This window comes from Bos indicus, chromosome 14 (assembly GCF_029378745.1).
Source record: "Bos indicus isolate NIAB-ARS_2022 breed Sahiwal x Tharparkar chromosome 14, NIAB-ARS_B.indTharparkar_mat_pri_1.0, whole genome shotgun sequence".
NCBI classification, from domain to species: Eukaryota; Metazoa; Chordata; class Mammalia; order Artiodactyla; family Bovidae; genus Bos; species Bos indicus.
The window spans coordinates 9,272,112-9,287,502 of record NC_091773.1 but is presented as its reverse complement, the minus strand read 5'-3'; the positions used below and the strand labels follow the sequence as shown (position 1 = coordinate 9,287,502).

The window sequence follows — 15,391 nt, the reverse complement described above, 5'->3', positions numbered from 1 at the left end:
GATAACAATATCTCACTGATTTGCTGGAAATGTTAAGTAATGTATGTGCATTACTTTATAATCACCAAAATTGCTGTACATGTCTTAATTCTGTCTTGTTTTATCAGCATAATGACTCCACTCTACTGCAAATCTGGACTCAGTCTTACATGTTTTGTCGTGTTGGGCACTCACTTGACATGATACTGCTGCCTGCGTGAGTTATGTGTGCTTCATGAGCAAAGTGAGATCTGGAGAAGTTGTCTGTTGAATAACATTGCTCAATGAGATGGTAGACGTCTGCTTAGGTCTGAGTTCCCTTAACTTCTAGCTTGTGTTCTCTCATGCCGTGATTTGGTTTCTACATGCATACGCGTGCACACTTGGCCACAGACACACATAGCCCAGTTTCATAAATCATGGAAATGGTTGTCTAGTGGCTCCAGACCAACATTCCCGTTACGTTATTAGTTTGTAGGACAAGAAAACAGATCCCTCCTCCTCCTCACAGAGTTCTTTCCAGTGAGATGATGTGCTTTCCCTCAAGGTCACACGGCCCCTTAAATGAAAGAATTGGCGTGAACCCAGGTCTCCTCATCCAAATGCATGACTTTTTCCTAGATGCCAGCAACGGAAAATGTACAGAGCAGTCTTTGAGCAGTTTTTGAAATTCCTGGACTTTCCCTTGAGGTTGATTCTCTCTCTGTTGTGGCTTCTTTATATAATTCATCATGTAGATAGAGGTGTTAACTGTTTTCACCAGCAGCTACTAGTAGTGAACTCCCATTTTGAGACCATTGTGGCTGGAACTGAGTGGATTGAGCCTGGCAAGAAAAGTGGGGTTTGGGAGGAGGTGTAGGTAGGGAATGATGCAGAGAGTAGTAGAAGATGAGATCAGAAAGGAAGTGAGGTGGGGGTACCAATTACGTATATACTTTATAGGGTGAATTTGGTAGTCATGTATGCATGTACACACACACACGCTCCAGAACAGTTCAGTTCAAAACTCTGGAATAATTCATTACAATGTTCATTTTGACCTGGTGTCTTTGGAAAGGGGAGGAGAAATTTGACTTTTTCATTTCTTACTTAATAATTGAATTTGCATACCCATTTCTGTTTCTGGCTGTTTGAACTTTTCCCCTTTATTTGCAATAACCCATAAATACTCAGAACTTGAACTTTTAGATCACTTTACAATATGATTAATTGCCGTACTTTGTGATTTTATTCTTTTTTGAACAGGAGTGTGTTGCTGCTGTTCTGCTCTGCGTCCTCGCTACAAACGCCTGGTGGACAACATATTCCCAGAAGATCCAAAAGTAATTTGATCTACATCTCCTGATCCTTCTCTTTGCTGACCCATCCTTCCCCCTGCTGATCTCCCTAAGGTTTCCCTGATTTCATTTCTCTACTTTTACTCCCAAGTCTCATCATGTACACTGCTATGTTTATACTTCTCTTTTTTTAACCTTGAAACGATCCGTGCTTGCTTGACTGGTTTTCAGATTCTTTTCTTAGATTAGGCATATATTCAGAATGATGGACAGGTGATGTTCTTAGTGTGTATAGTTCCTAAATTTATGACCTAGTCTCAGATTATCTACAAAATGCCAAGAACACAGCTGTGAATACAGACATGGCCTTCTGCTCTCACCAAGTAAATTGGCAACTGCAATATGTGAAAGAATGCTGTGATAGAGAAGTGACGTACAGTGTACTGCTCGAGTAGGTGGGAATGATACCTGATCTGGACTTGGAAGAAGGAATGCCTGAAGGAGTGAAATCCAGGCTAAGATCCAAAGAAGAAAAAGGGTTGGCCACACAGTTTTCAGAAGAGAATTGAGAAGTAAAGGGAGAATATTCCAGGCAGAGTTTGTTCTCTTTTTACTTAAGTGCTTTTTAATTTTTTATAAAAATTACTTTTTTATGGAAGACTACAGGCTTCAAAGCAGCTGTGTTTGATTGATTTTATTTGACACTGTCTTAACTTTTCTAGAGAACTTCCCTGGTGGCTCAGACAGTAAAGCATCTGCCTACAGTGTGGGAGACCCGGGTTCAGTCCCTGGGTTGGGAAGATCTGGAGAAGGAAATGGCAACCCACTCCAGTGTTCTTGCCTGGAAAATCCCATAGACAGAGGAGCCTCGTAGGCTACAGTCCATAGGGTCACAAAGAGTCGGACATGACTGAGGGACTTCACTAACTTTTCTAAGACTCCTTTAGTCTAGTGTTAAATAGATAGGAATAAAAAAATGTTATATGGGTTTGAATTCCAGAGGTTGCTTTATTTTAAAAGGTAGTCAACTGTAGAAACTTTTTTGTTATCTTAACAATTTATGAGCTATATCTTGTTTTTAATCAAATCTGATTTAAGGAACTATATAAAGGCTAATCTGTTTTACTGAGGCTAATCAGTTAAATATATTGGCTGCCAGATATCCTGGATAATTCATAGCATATAAGTAACTCTAAGATACGGTACCTGCCTTAAGCTTTCCATCCATTGATATAAAGTGAAAGCATACTAAATATTAAATCACAGTGAATAAATTAGAAAGTAAAATGTTAAGTAAAACAGGGGTAAAGTTTCTGCCTTTAAATCAGGAAGGTACCACTCACTCTGAGTTGGCAATCTCTGCGAAGATTCACAGAAGAAATGAACTTGGAAGGATATACAGCATCTGGAGAAGCAGAGATTAGTTTCTTTGTACCTAAGAGAAAAGGTGTGATAAAGTAAGAGATAACATTTGGGACCAGGACCTTCAAGTGGAAGTTCTTGTAACCTAGTCGTAGTATAATGAGTGGTACTAGTGCACAATTCCTGAATTCCTGATTGGAAATTTCAAAAGTATCATTTAATAGACTGCATATTCAGATCATTTCTTTAAGGAATCTGAAACATGAGGCTAATGAAGATAAGGTGGAGGCAAGATTATGGAGGAATGTGAATAACAGATAAGAAATCTACTTATCTTACTGGCAGTGAGGGAGCTTTGAACACTTTTGATATGAGAGTGGTGACAGGTCAGTTGGAGAATGGTTACACAGAATTTTTATTTGTGCCAATATTTAGAAAAAATCTATTTGAGCAATCTGTAAAATAAGATGTAAGAAAAAGAAAAGATCTACATGAACCTTACATACGTATGGCAACCATAAACCCAGGTGACAACACTTCTTATCTTTAACTTATTAAACAAAAAAATCTCCTGTGTCCAAAATGGACCCAGTAGCAGGTGCCCAGAGTGCACATGTCTACCTGTCATAGTCCCTGCCTTCAAAGAGTGCTCTAATGAGGAGAGCAGATAACTGAACCTTTGCTGATACTTACTACAATATATTGTATAATTGAGCTGTTTTTTTGTTTTTAATATATAAAGGAAGGTGTTAGAATAATCCAGTGCTCGTGAAGGTGTATGCTTTCCGAAATAGGGCAGTGCTTTAACTTTTTGAAAGCTCTACATATCCAGAATGGTGATTAGCACTAAAGAGACTGTATCCAGGCAGGCTGAGGGTAAATAGGGATTAATTTCCAATCCATAAAGGGGGGGTGAGAAACAAGCAGCACTTAGAAATACAAACACTAAGCATGGAAATACAGGCATAAGTAGAACCTATTTCACTCGTTGTTTTTATTTTTAGGATGGGCTTGTTAAAGCCGATATGGAGAAATTGACATTTTATGCTGTATCTGCTCCCGAGAAACTGGATCGAATTGGTTCTTACCTGGCAGAAAGGTTGAGCAGGGATGTTGTCAGACATCGTACTGGGTAAGGAAACTACTGTAGTATCTTTGGAAAATTCTTCCTAGGCTAAATCATCCTAGAAGCTATTTTGCCATCTAGGCAGGCAAAGATAGTAGATGGAGAATAAAGCATTGCAATATCATACGAGGATATGTATTACACCGAATAGATGCTGTAGCTTTTATTACTTTCCTCGTAGTCAGGTTTAAGAATAAACTCATGTTAGTTAAAAGAGTTGTTTGTTTAAGCATCCTCTGATTTTTAAACTTCCCTAATGGGAATAGTAGAAATTGATTCCCTTAAAGGCCTGTCAGTGCAGTACTCTAATTTAAAAATCAGTCTCAAAATTGAAACCTATCAGAAATTCTGTTAGCAAATTAATTTTTAGCACAGCTCCAGTTTTGCCTGTCAGAGGAGCAATAAAAGAGGGCTGTGTTTAGGCTTAGGTATTATAATAGGTTCAGAATGTGTAAATTCTGAGCAGGTGTGCTGATGTGAACTGTGCTAGCTATACATGGACCTATAAATAAAGGACTACCGTCTTAATCCATTCTGTGTACTTGAACAGTAATTACTTTGCAGTTTGGTATATAAATATTTTTCCATATTATTTTGTGATCCTAGTTTCTTAGTATATTCCAGTTTCCAGATGATACGCTGGCTTTCTCTGCTTTCACACTGTTACGATTTAGAGCATTTGCTACAAATGGGAGTCTTGATACAAATAGTTCTTATGGTCATTTGTTCAAGTAAAGTTATCTAAATTCTGAATTTTAACTTTTAGTACAAGCTTTAAAATCTGATGAACTGGAAGGTAAAATTTATCCCTTTCCTTACAGTATTGCTGATACTGTTTTATATACTCATATTTACAAATACAAATAGATTGTGTTAGAAATTTAAGCTTATTTCTTATAATAACTGTCTTGGGTCAGATGCAGAGAAATATGGTTAAAAATCTGGAAAATGGAGAATATTTGTGTTTACAAAAACATTCACAAACGTTAACATGGAAGCAGCTCTGGGAGAGGTTTTGCTGAGGAGAAGAGTGGAGGAGTGCAGTCTAGTCTCTGCGTCCTCCCACCTGAGGTCATTTTATGACCCCAACATCCTTAGTGTCGTGAGAGGATTAGGCAGTCACTCAGATGCTGCTAAATTTGCCTTTCTCTGTTCTGTGCATTTAAATAAATTTATTCTAAGTATTCCTGTGAGGGCACTGAGGAGAATCTGGAGAGCTGGAGGTGCTTTGATGTTATTTTTCTCTTGTGTTCAGGTATGTTTTAATTGCTATGGAGGCACTGGACCAGCTTCTTATGGCCTGCCATTCTCAAAGCATCAAGCCGTTTGTAGAAAGCTTTCTTCATATGGTAGCAAAACTGCTGGAATCAGGGGAACCAAAGCTTCAAGTTCTTGGAACAAATTCTGTAAGTAAAGGGTTCTAATTTTAAGAGTAATTACCGTAACTTGGATTAAGTCTTCTTCGAGTGTCCTTATCTGGTAAAGGCAGATGCTCTGGTCAGGGTATTTGGGCAACCAGTACAGTTGTAGATGATTAGAACAGTTTGTCTCAAGGTTTTATTGTTGCTCTGTGTGAAATCCAGGACATTAACAAATCACAAGAAGTGGTAGAAACTTAGTTGGCCATTAAGTGGAAGGGGTCCATGTCCCCTCACAACCTCCCCCTGCCCACCCCCGGCCTTCTAACACTGCTTCTGAACTGTTTCTGCTAACAACATTCATTTTCTTTTATCCAGAACTGTAGTTTATTAAACATGTGTGGGGTGGGGAAGGCATATCTAATAAAGAAAATACAGTACAGTGATAACCTTGCTCCTCGTCTTTAGTTTCATTGTATCACCTTTGGCCTCAGTCTCTCAGTTCCAGCTTCATCTCTGAGGGAGCTTTTAGGTGTTCAACCGGTCTGCACGTTCCCATCCAGATTCTTATCAACAGCAGAGTCATCTGTTACCTGCTGTTGCTTGCAGACAGCTGTTTCATGGTTAGGGACTGTGGTTGCTGACTGGCAACGTGGCTTCTAGGGTTTGACTGCCTTACTCTGAATTATGCCTACAGCACTTTCTAGCTGTGTATCTTGGGCAAGTTATTTAACCGCTCCCTGCCTTAGTTTTTCATCTGTGAAGTGAGGATAATTACAGTACCAATCTTACAGGACTGTCGTGTGATGTGAGTTAATATAAAGTTCTTACAACAGTGATGGCACTGTTGGTTATTACTGTTGGTAGTAATATAATATTTTCCCTTTTTTAACCAAGATTATGTAAATAAAATCCCTATTTGAAAACCCTTAATATGATTTTGTCCGTTAGTTTCAGAGGGAAATATTGGGTATTTCCAAATATAGTTAGGTGGTGTGACTGGCTCCATTTCAGTCAGCGTGGCCACTTATCCTTCTCCTGCTTCCTTTACAGTTGGCTGAGGAAAGTCTAGGAGAAATTGTTTTTTAGTTTATTGGAGTATAATTGATTTACAACATTGTGTTAATTTCTACTGTATAGCAAAGTGACTCAGTTATATGTATATAATGTATACTTTTCTCACTTTCTTCTCCATTACAGTTTATCACAGGATACGGAATATAGTTCCCTGTACTGCTGTACAGGAGGACCTTGTCATTCATCCATCCTGTATATTTAGGGGAAATGTTTTAATGGCTGTGGAGCAAAGGACTTTTAGTGTAAATCTCCATGAAGTCAGCAATGCTGTTAGAATTCCTTTAATGAGTCATTTGAGAAAAAGACAAACATCTCCAGTTACTTACTTTTGATTTGAGTGAATTGTATTAAGTGAAATGCTATATTATCTTGACCAACATTATTTATATAGTATTTCCTGGAAGTGTGATTTTAATTTCTTTGGGGTGCTAAGTTGTCAAACATTGAAAATTGAATGTTAAAAAAATAGTCAAACATGACCGATTCAGTACTTTTGTGTTTATTAGTAGTCTTTGTACTTTTTTTTTTTTTTTTTGGCTGTGCTGGGTTTTTGTTGCTGCATGTGGGCTTTCTCTGCTTGCCTTAAGTGGGGACTTGCTGTGCGGGCTTCTCATTGCGGGGCACAGGCTCTGGAGTGCGCAGGCTCAGTAGTTGGGTGCATAGACTCAGTTGCCCTGCCGCATGTGGAATCTTCACAGACCAGGGATGGAACCCCCAGGTGTGGTATTTGTGGCCTTTTTCTAGATCATATGAGTCATATGAAATCATTTAAAACAGATGACTTGGCTCTGGCTGAATTAATTTAAAATACTTTTAGTGTCATAATTTTATTTTTTCAAGTTTATGCTTACTTTCATTTTGTTCCCAGGACATCTTTAGGCTATTTTAGAAGCAATAAGTCACCAAATAAATGAGAAAGCAAATAAGAAAAAAAGGATGCATATTAAGGGATCATACGGTTGGGTTTGTGACTCACGAGGATATTTAAAATTTCCTAAACATATGCATCTCTCTCTCTCTCTTTTTTTTTAATCTTTTAAAAAGAGGTAGAATAAATTTTACTGTCTGAGTCTTTTTTTTCTCTACTGTGTTGGTGATGTTTTCTTCAGCTTAGGGCCCTTTTTCTTGTCCCATCTTGTTTGTATAAATATTCATTCATGTGTTATACAACAGCTGTCAAGATGTCCTACCTATGATTTAAGAAATAGAACTCCTGAAGCTTTCGGCCTGACTGTGGTTATCATGAAAACGTTGCCAGCATCTGGGAAATGCAGAAGAGCTTCAAAGCAAGCACTCACTCCCTCCAAAGAAACTGCGTCAGAAAGTTATAGTTAACACTCACAATGCTATATTCTTGATTTTGTGAAGTTTGTTATTAAAAAATTCCTTTCATATATATGTGACATTTATGATATTTCATATTTCATTTGCTTTTTATTTGGATATTTCTTGTCGATGTAACAAATAATGAATGAAAATAAATGTATTTTTTCTACACTTTGAAAAAGGTGATAATACACTTTATTGTTATTCTTTTTAGTTTGTCAAATTTGCAAATATAGAAGAAGACACACCGTCGTATCACAGACGTTATGACTTTTTTGTATCTCGCTTCAGTGCCATGTGTCACTCCTATCATAGTGATCCAGAAATACGAACAGAGTATGTATTGTTTTATAATTTATAGTCATGGAGTAGTTTATTGGTGAATATTGTGTTTATATCTTACGTAATGATTGCCAAAGAAGATGGGAAATGTACGCTTTATTCCTAAAGTGCAGCTTTTCATTGCTGTTAGAACTGACTGAAGCAGCAAAATTGAGAGTGGTTTCCTAACAGGATCAGAATAAAATGCAGTCTCCACTGTAGCCCAGAATGCCCCTGTAATGCTGCCTGCGTCGAGGTTAGATCCTGGCATCCTGTCATTTCTTTCCCCTTCCACGCTGATCCGTTGCTTAGGTCTCCTCGCTTGCGTGAGCACATCAGGGACACTTCTCCCCAGGGCCTTTGGACTGAGTGGCCCCTGGCCTAGAACAACTCCCCAGATACTTACCATATGACTTCTTACCTCACTTTGTTCAGATTTCTGTTCAGGTGTCATCTTATCATGAGAATCCTCCCTTGGCCACCTTTTATTTATTAAATATCAACATCTCCGTTCCATTCCCAGTCAAGCTTTATTTTCTTGTTGTATCTCATTCCCTGGTGGCTCAGATGGTAAAGAAGACACCTACAGTGCAGGATACCTGGGTTCAATCCCTGGGCCAAGAAAATCCTCTGGAAAAGGAAATGGCTACCCACTCCAGTATTCTTTCCTGGAGAATTCCATGGTCAGAGGAGCCTGGCAGGCTATAGTCCATGGGGTTGCAAAGAATTGGACACAACTGAGCAACTAACACTTTCTCTTTCACTTTTCATGGAATATGTTCATGGCTTTGTTTTATTATTAGAAATCCCTTTATTTTTAGCAACACACTATCAAATAAAATTAGAGGTCATGGCCAGTAAGAAATGGGACTGCGACTTTAAGATTTTCATAAAATATTTGACTTGGCACATACTAACTTTGTAGTAAAGTTAGGCTTATCCCTTTGTGATTGCAGAAGAATCTCTCAAGACTTTAAGACAACAGCATGAACAGATCCAGCTTCGTACGAGGCACAGTTTGTCTTGTCTCCACGTTCACTTCCTCACCTGTTCAGTGTCATGTTACTGCCACATCCCATTCTCCACCCGCTACTCCTGTAGGCGTGCGTTATTTCCCCGCGGGCTTGTGAAGCAATGTCACCCACTGCCCCTCATCCTCCAGTCTCTAAACCTATTTTGGAAACAGTCCTGGATAAGCTGAATAAACTTCTAATGGTGAATATTTCAGATAGTAGCTAAGTGAAAGTGAAGTTGCTCAGTCGTATCCGACTCTTTGCGACCCCATGGACTGTAGCCTACCAGGCTCATCTGTCCATGGGGTTTTCCAGGCAAGGATACTGGAGTGGGTTCCCATTTCCTTCTCCAGGGGATCTTCCCAACCCAGGGATCAAACCCGGGTCTCCTGCATTGTAGGCAGACGCTTTTACCATCTGAGCCACCAGGAAAGTCTAATAGCTAAAAAGGAGGATAAATAAGTCACATTTGGTCAGAGTGAAGGTGTTTCAGGGAAGATGGGCTACCAGCTTAGCTCTGCTTGTGAGCTTGTTCTTTCCCCAGATTTTATATGCTGTTTTCTGGTTACTTTTCTTCCCATCCTTGAACCGATAGATTAGATTTTATTTTTAAAGAAGAATGAGGAAGAGCTGAAGGAAACTTGAGGCCTTTGAATTGAGAAGGGAAGAGAGGGCAGCTTCCTCTCAAAATGTTACCTGTCTAATACTGTAATGTGTGTGTGTCAGGACACACAGGCGTGTAGTGTGTTCATGGCTTGGGTCATCCGCATTCTATTTTGTTAGTTCACATTTGTCATCCCTCTATAGGAACCAGCCTAGTCTTCCATCTAGGTGGACTTGGAGGAGAGAGGTTCTCAGAGAGAAGCCATGGAGGGACAGGCTGAGGACACATGAAGGGTGTTGAGGACAGTAAAATCCTGTTCTCACTCGGCTGCTGAGACTTCTGGGCAAGAACTGGGAGAGAATGTGATCCTCATTAGTTTGAATTATTATCATCCTCTCAGAAAAATCTAATTCTTTTTTAAACGTTATTGAAGTATGGTTGATTTACAGTGTTGTATTAATTTCTGTAATATAGCACAGTGATTCAGTTACGCATATATAATGTTTCATATTCTTTTCTGTGATGGTTTTATTACAGGATATTGAGTATAGTTCCCTGTACTATATAGAAGGACCTTGTTTATTCAGTCTGTGTATAATAGTTTGCATCTGCTAGTCCCAGATTCACAATCCATTCTGCCCCACCCCTCTCGGCAGTCACAAGTTCTGCTCTTCATATCTGTGGGTTTGTTTCTGTGTCATAGATGAGCTCATTTATGTCATACTTTAGATTCCTCTTGTGAGTGATGTATGGCATTTGTCTTTCTGACTTACTTAGTATGATAATCTCTAGGTCCAGCCACGTTGCTGCAGATACTGTTATTTCATTCTTCTTTATGGCTGAGTAACATTCCATTGTGTGTATGTGTGTGTGTTTTATATATTTATATATGTATCTAGCTTGCATCTTCTTTTGTCTGTTCATCTGTCAGTGAGCACCTAAACAGCATTCAGCCTGTTTCCCTGGCTTAGCTATTGTACATACTGCTGCAGTGAACATCAGGGTGCATGTATCTTTTCAAATTATATCTTTCTATAGAAGTAGGATTGCTGGATCATATGGCAACCCTGTTTTTAGTTTTTTGAGGAGCCTCCATAGTTTCCATAGCTGCCACACCAGTTTACATTCTCACCAACAGTACTAGGAGGCTTCTCTTTCCTCCACACCCTTTCCAGCATTTGTCATTTGCGTACTTTTTAACGATGGCCATTCTGGCTGGTGTGAGGTGGTATTTCGTAGTTTTGATTTGCGTTTCTCTAGTAATTAGCGATGATGAGCATCTTGTCATGTACTTGTCGACCATCTGTATGTCTTCTTTGGAGAAAAAGTTTAAGTCTGCTCATCTTTTGATTGAGTTGTTTGTTTTTTCATTACTGAGTTGTATAAGCAGTTAAGCCCTTGTCAGTTACATCATTTGGAAATATTTCCTCCCAGTCTGTAGGTTGTCTTTTTGTTTTATTTATGGTTTTCTTTTTTGTGCAAAAGCTTACAAGTTTGATTAGGTCCCATTTGTTTATCTTTGTTTTTATTTCTATTGCCTTGGAAGACTGACCTGAGAAAACTTTGGTATGCTTTATGTGAGAGAATATAGGAGAATCTATTTCTTTTGATTATTTTATTGAAAACTGACACATAGACTAACCTTATATTTGACAGTCCTTTTTAACTTTAAATGCTGATTACAGAAAGATTAAAAGTCAGTTTCTTTTGGAACTACCGTATCTCTGTCCATCTTAGATTTTTGAGATTTTAATTTCTTAGACTTACTGTTATTTTTGTTTTATTGACTTGAGATAATAGTATTTATTTAACATCCATTCCCTTAACTAAGCTAACAAACTTATTTAAAAAACTTTTTTCATGACTGAATTTTTTTTTTTTTTTCTTTTTTTATAGAATCCGAATCGCTGGAATCAGAGGTATTCAAGGTGTGGTTCGTAAAACAGTAAATGATGAACTTCGGGCTACCATTTGGGAGCCTCAGCATATGGATAAAATTGTTCCATCCCTGCTGTTCAACATGCAAAAGATAGAAGAGGCTGACAGGTATTGAATAAAGACGGAAGGGTGTGGCAGTGTTTTTCTGTATGGTGTATGTGTGCTTGCTTGTTGGATAAGAATGTTTTATCTTTAGTATTATGTATATAGTAGTCTCCTAAACTTGAGTGAGTTTAAATATATATCCTTTCTGAAAAAATTACCATCTTTAGTCACCACATTAGGCTGAGTAGACCACAGATTCTTACTCAGACACTTAAGGCTTTATTTCTTTTAGAATAAATTATCACTTGCTGCTTATTAATGGGCAGTCTAGATTGCTGTTTGAATTAGTACCATTTAAGCTGCAGGTGTAAGAAATAGAGATTATAAACTGAACTTCTATTATTTAGAGATCCAAGGTGCTTTTTCATAGGGAGTTAATACTGCTACTACTAATAATAATAGCAGCTACAATTCACTCTCTATGCTTTTTCAACATAAATACTAGACTATTTCTTATTTATTCTAAGATATTTTGGCATGGAATATTGTTTTGGGGCATATGCTGACCCCTCCGCTCCACACACACCAGTAGCCTGTTGCACTTAGGATTCTGTACTTATTCTCCTTTTTCGGATGCCATAAGCATGCTTTCCTGGCAGATTTCTGTTGCCTTACACAGAGGTACTATACAACCAAGTTTTAGAAGCAGTGTTTTCCAGTTTGGCTTATTTCCTGATCTCCCTTTTCTTGTAGTTTAAAGAGGGAAAGTCTGAATCAAATTTAAAAGATACTTAATTCTGTAGTTCTAAAAGTTTAACTTTATTTGTAGTTTTGATGATTATGTGTGAAGTGCCAAAGTAAACATGGTCTAGAAGTGAAAAGATGAAATTGGTAGCTCTGTAGGCACTTAATATGTTGATTGAAATTTATAGCAATTACAGAAAATATTTACACTAGATTTCTTAAACGTGATTGTCTGCAGGTTTGAAAACATAAAGTGTGAAACTTGGTATATTTTAGCACCTTCTGTATCTTTCCTAGTTTTGATATTGTGGCTGAGGTTAGTTTTTCTGAAGGTACCTAGCTGGTTGAGAACTGATTCCCCATGATTATGGCTCTTGAGGTACAGGATTAAATTAAGTTGGTTGACAAATTATAAGAAATTGTATTTTCTCATGGTTTTATCCCAGTGCCACAGATACGCTTTTCTTTGTTGTTATTGTACATGAAATAAAGTGTTAAAATATGAACAAATAGTGTCTACTGAGGAGATTTACAGGTGTTCTAGTTAGCTTTTATTTACACTGTGTCGTAATTTTCTACTTGATTTTATTTTTGCTCTCTTACAGTTAAACTGGGTGATCTTTGGGTACCTTTTTCTTGCTGAGACTGTGCTCTAAATGTAGAGAAGTTGTAGGAACTTTACAAAGTAGCAACTGTTGAGTATTTTGCCTTTGGAAAATATATTCTATTAGTTAGGAACAAGTTAGTACAACTGAATTTAGTTCTCCCGTTTTGAAAGTCAAAGGTATTGACTTCATGAAATAAAATTAAGCTCTAAAGTTATTTTGAGGTAAAAAGAAAATGTCATGCTGGAAATTCCGAGAAGTCAAATCTCTCCTGTTTAACTGTTAGAACTGGTGTCAGAAGTCTTGCATTGGTTTGTTTGTCTTCATTTCTCTTTTCTTCCCAGTCGCATAGGCCCTCCTCCTTCTCCTTCAGCAGCAGACAAAGAAGAGAATCCCGCTGTGCTGGCTGAAAACTGCTTCAGAGAACTGCTGGGCCGGGCGAGCTTTGGGAATATGAATAACGCTGTGAGACCAGTTTTTGCGTAAGTCCTTGGTGTTTTCCTGGTTGCATCTAACTGTGCTGTATGCATTCTGTTTGAGTTTATTTGAAATCCTCTTACCTGTATGAGAGAGTTACTCATGGAGCCAGTATAGTGGTGTGGGAAGAGTATGGGACTGAGTCAGACAAAGTCCCTTTGAGCACTGGTTCAAGCACTTCCCCGCTTTTCCCTCTTAAGTAGGAAATGCAGTCATGCTCTTGGTATCATGTGCATTGTTTCGCTGGGATTTCTGCTCACAACTTGGAATGCATATGCCCACTAAAATATTAAAGTAGAGTGTCCAAGTATGATGTATCTTGTTTTATTAATTTCTGATTCAGTTCAGTCGCTCAGTCGTGTCTGACTCTTTGCAACCCCATGAATCGCAGCACGCAGGCCTCCCTGTCCATCACCAACTCCGGAGTTCACTGAGACTCACGTCCATCGAGTCAGTGATGCCATCCAGCCATCTCATCTTCTGTCGTCCCCTTCTCCTCCTGCCCCCAATCCCTCCCAGCATCAGAGTCTTTTCCAGTGAGTCAACTCTTCGCATGAGGTGGCCAAAGTACTGGAGTTTCAGCTTTAGCATCATTCCTTCCAAAGAAATCCCAGGGCTAGTCTCCTTCAGAGTGGACTGGTTGGATCTCCTTGCAGTCCAAGGGACTCTCAAGAGTCTTCTCCAACACCACAGTTCAAAAGCATCAATTCTTCGGCGCTCAGCCTTCTTCACAGTCCAACTCTCACATCCGTACATGACCACAGGAAAAACCATAGCCTTGACTAGACAGACCTTTGTTGGCAAAGTAATGTCTCTGCTTTTGAATATGCTATCTAAGTTGGACATAACTTTTTCGTCCAAGGAGTAAGCATCTTTTAATTTCATGGCTGCAGTCACCATCTGCAGTGATTTTGGAGCCCAAAAAAGTAAAGTCTGACACTGTTTCCACTGTTTCCCCATCTATTTCCCATGAAGTGATGGGACCAGATGCCATGGTCTTCGTTTTCTGAATGTTGAGCTTTAAGCCAACTTTTTCACTCTCCACTTTCACTTTCAACGAGAGGCTTTTTAGTTCCTCTTCACTTTCTGCCATAAGGGTGGTGTCATCTGCATATCTGAGGTTATTGGTATTTCTCCCGGCAATCTTGATTCCAGCTTGTGTTTCTTCCAGTCCAGCGTTTCTCATGATGTACTCTGCATATAAGTTAAATAAGCAGGGTGACAATATACAGCCTTGACATACTCCTTTTCCTATTTGGAACCAGTCTGTTGTTCCATGACCAGTTCTAACTGTTGCTTCCTGACCTGCATACACATTTCTCAAGAGGCACATCAGGTGGTCTGGTATTCCCATCTCTTGAAGAATTTTCCACAGTTTATTGTGATCCACACAGTCAAAGGCTTTGGCATAGTCAATAAAGCAGAAATGTTTTTCTGGAACTCTCTTGCTTTTTCCATGATCCAGCGGGTATTGGCAATTTGATCTCTGGTTCCTCTGCCTTTTCTAAAACCAGCTTGAACATCAGGAAGTTCATGGTTCACATATTGCTGAAGCCTGGCTTGGAGAATTTTGAGCATTACTTTACTAGCATGTGAGATTAGTGCAATTGTGTGGTAGTTTGAGCACTCTTTGGCATTGCCTTTCTTTGGGACTAGAATGAAAACTGACCTTTTCCAGTCCTGTGGCCACTGCTGAGTTTTCCAAATTTGCTGGCATATTGAGTGCAGCACTTTCACAGCATCATCTTTCAGGATTTGAAATAGCTCAACTGGAATTCCGTCACCTCCACTAGCTTTATTTGTAGTGATGCTTTCTAAGGCCCACTTGACTTCACATTCCAGGATGTCTGGTTCTAGGTCAGTGATCACACCATCGTGATTATCTGGGTCATGAAGATCTTTTTTGTACAGTTCTTCTGTGTATTCTTGCCACCTCTTCTTGATATCTTCTGCTTCTGTTAGGTCCATACCTTTTCTGTCCTTTATCGAGCCCATCTTTGCATGAAATGTTCCCTTGGTATCTCTAATTTTCTTGAAGAGATCTCTAGTCTTTCCCATTCTGTTGTTTTCCTCTATTTCTTTGCATTGATTGCTGAGGAAGGCTTTCTTATCTCTTCTTGGTATTCTTTGGAACTCTGC

General features: G+C 38.8%; 1 protein-coding gene across 5 annotated transcripts in view; it reads left to right on the top strand.

Moving 5' to 3' along the window:
- EFR3A (EFR3 homolog A) overlaps window positions 1-15,391 on the top strand; it is an 88,175-nt gene that overhangs the window by 29,709 nt on the left and 43,075 nt on the right. For 4 of the 5 annotated variants that reach the window (XR_011570483.1, XM_019973737.2, XM_070802434.1 and 1 more), the window contains exons 2-7: window positions 1,225-1,301; window positions 3,623-3,750; window positions 5,000-5,150; window positions 7,720-7,841; window positions 11,340-11,489; window positions 13,120-13,257. Coding sequence is in view for 4 of the 5 variants with exons in the window: in XM_019973737.2 (XP_019829296.2) it covers window positions 1,225-1,301; window positions 3,623-3,750; window positions 5,000-5,150; window positions 7,720-7,841; window positions 11,340-11,489; window positions 13,120-13,257 (766 nt within the window). In the remaining variant the exon portion in view is untranslated. Of the gene's footprint in view, window positions 1-1,224; window positions 1,371-3,622; window positions 3,751-4,999; window positions 5,151-7,719; window positions 7,842-11,339; window positions 11,490-13,119; window positions 13,258-15,391 lie in introns of those variants that run through there. The other variant, XM_019973738.2, reaches the window with a different exon arrangement.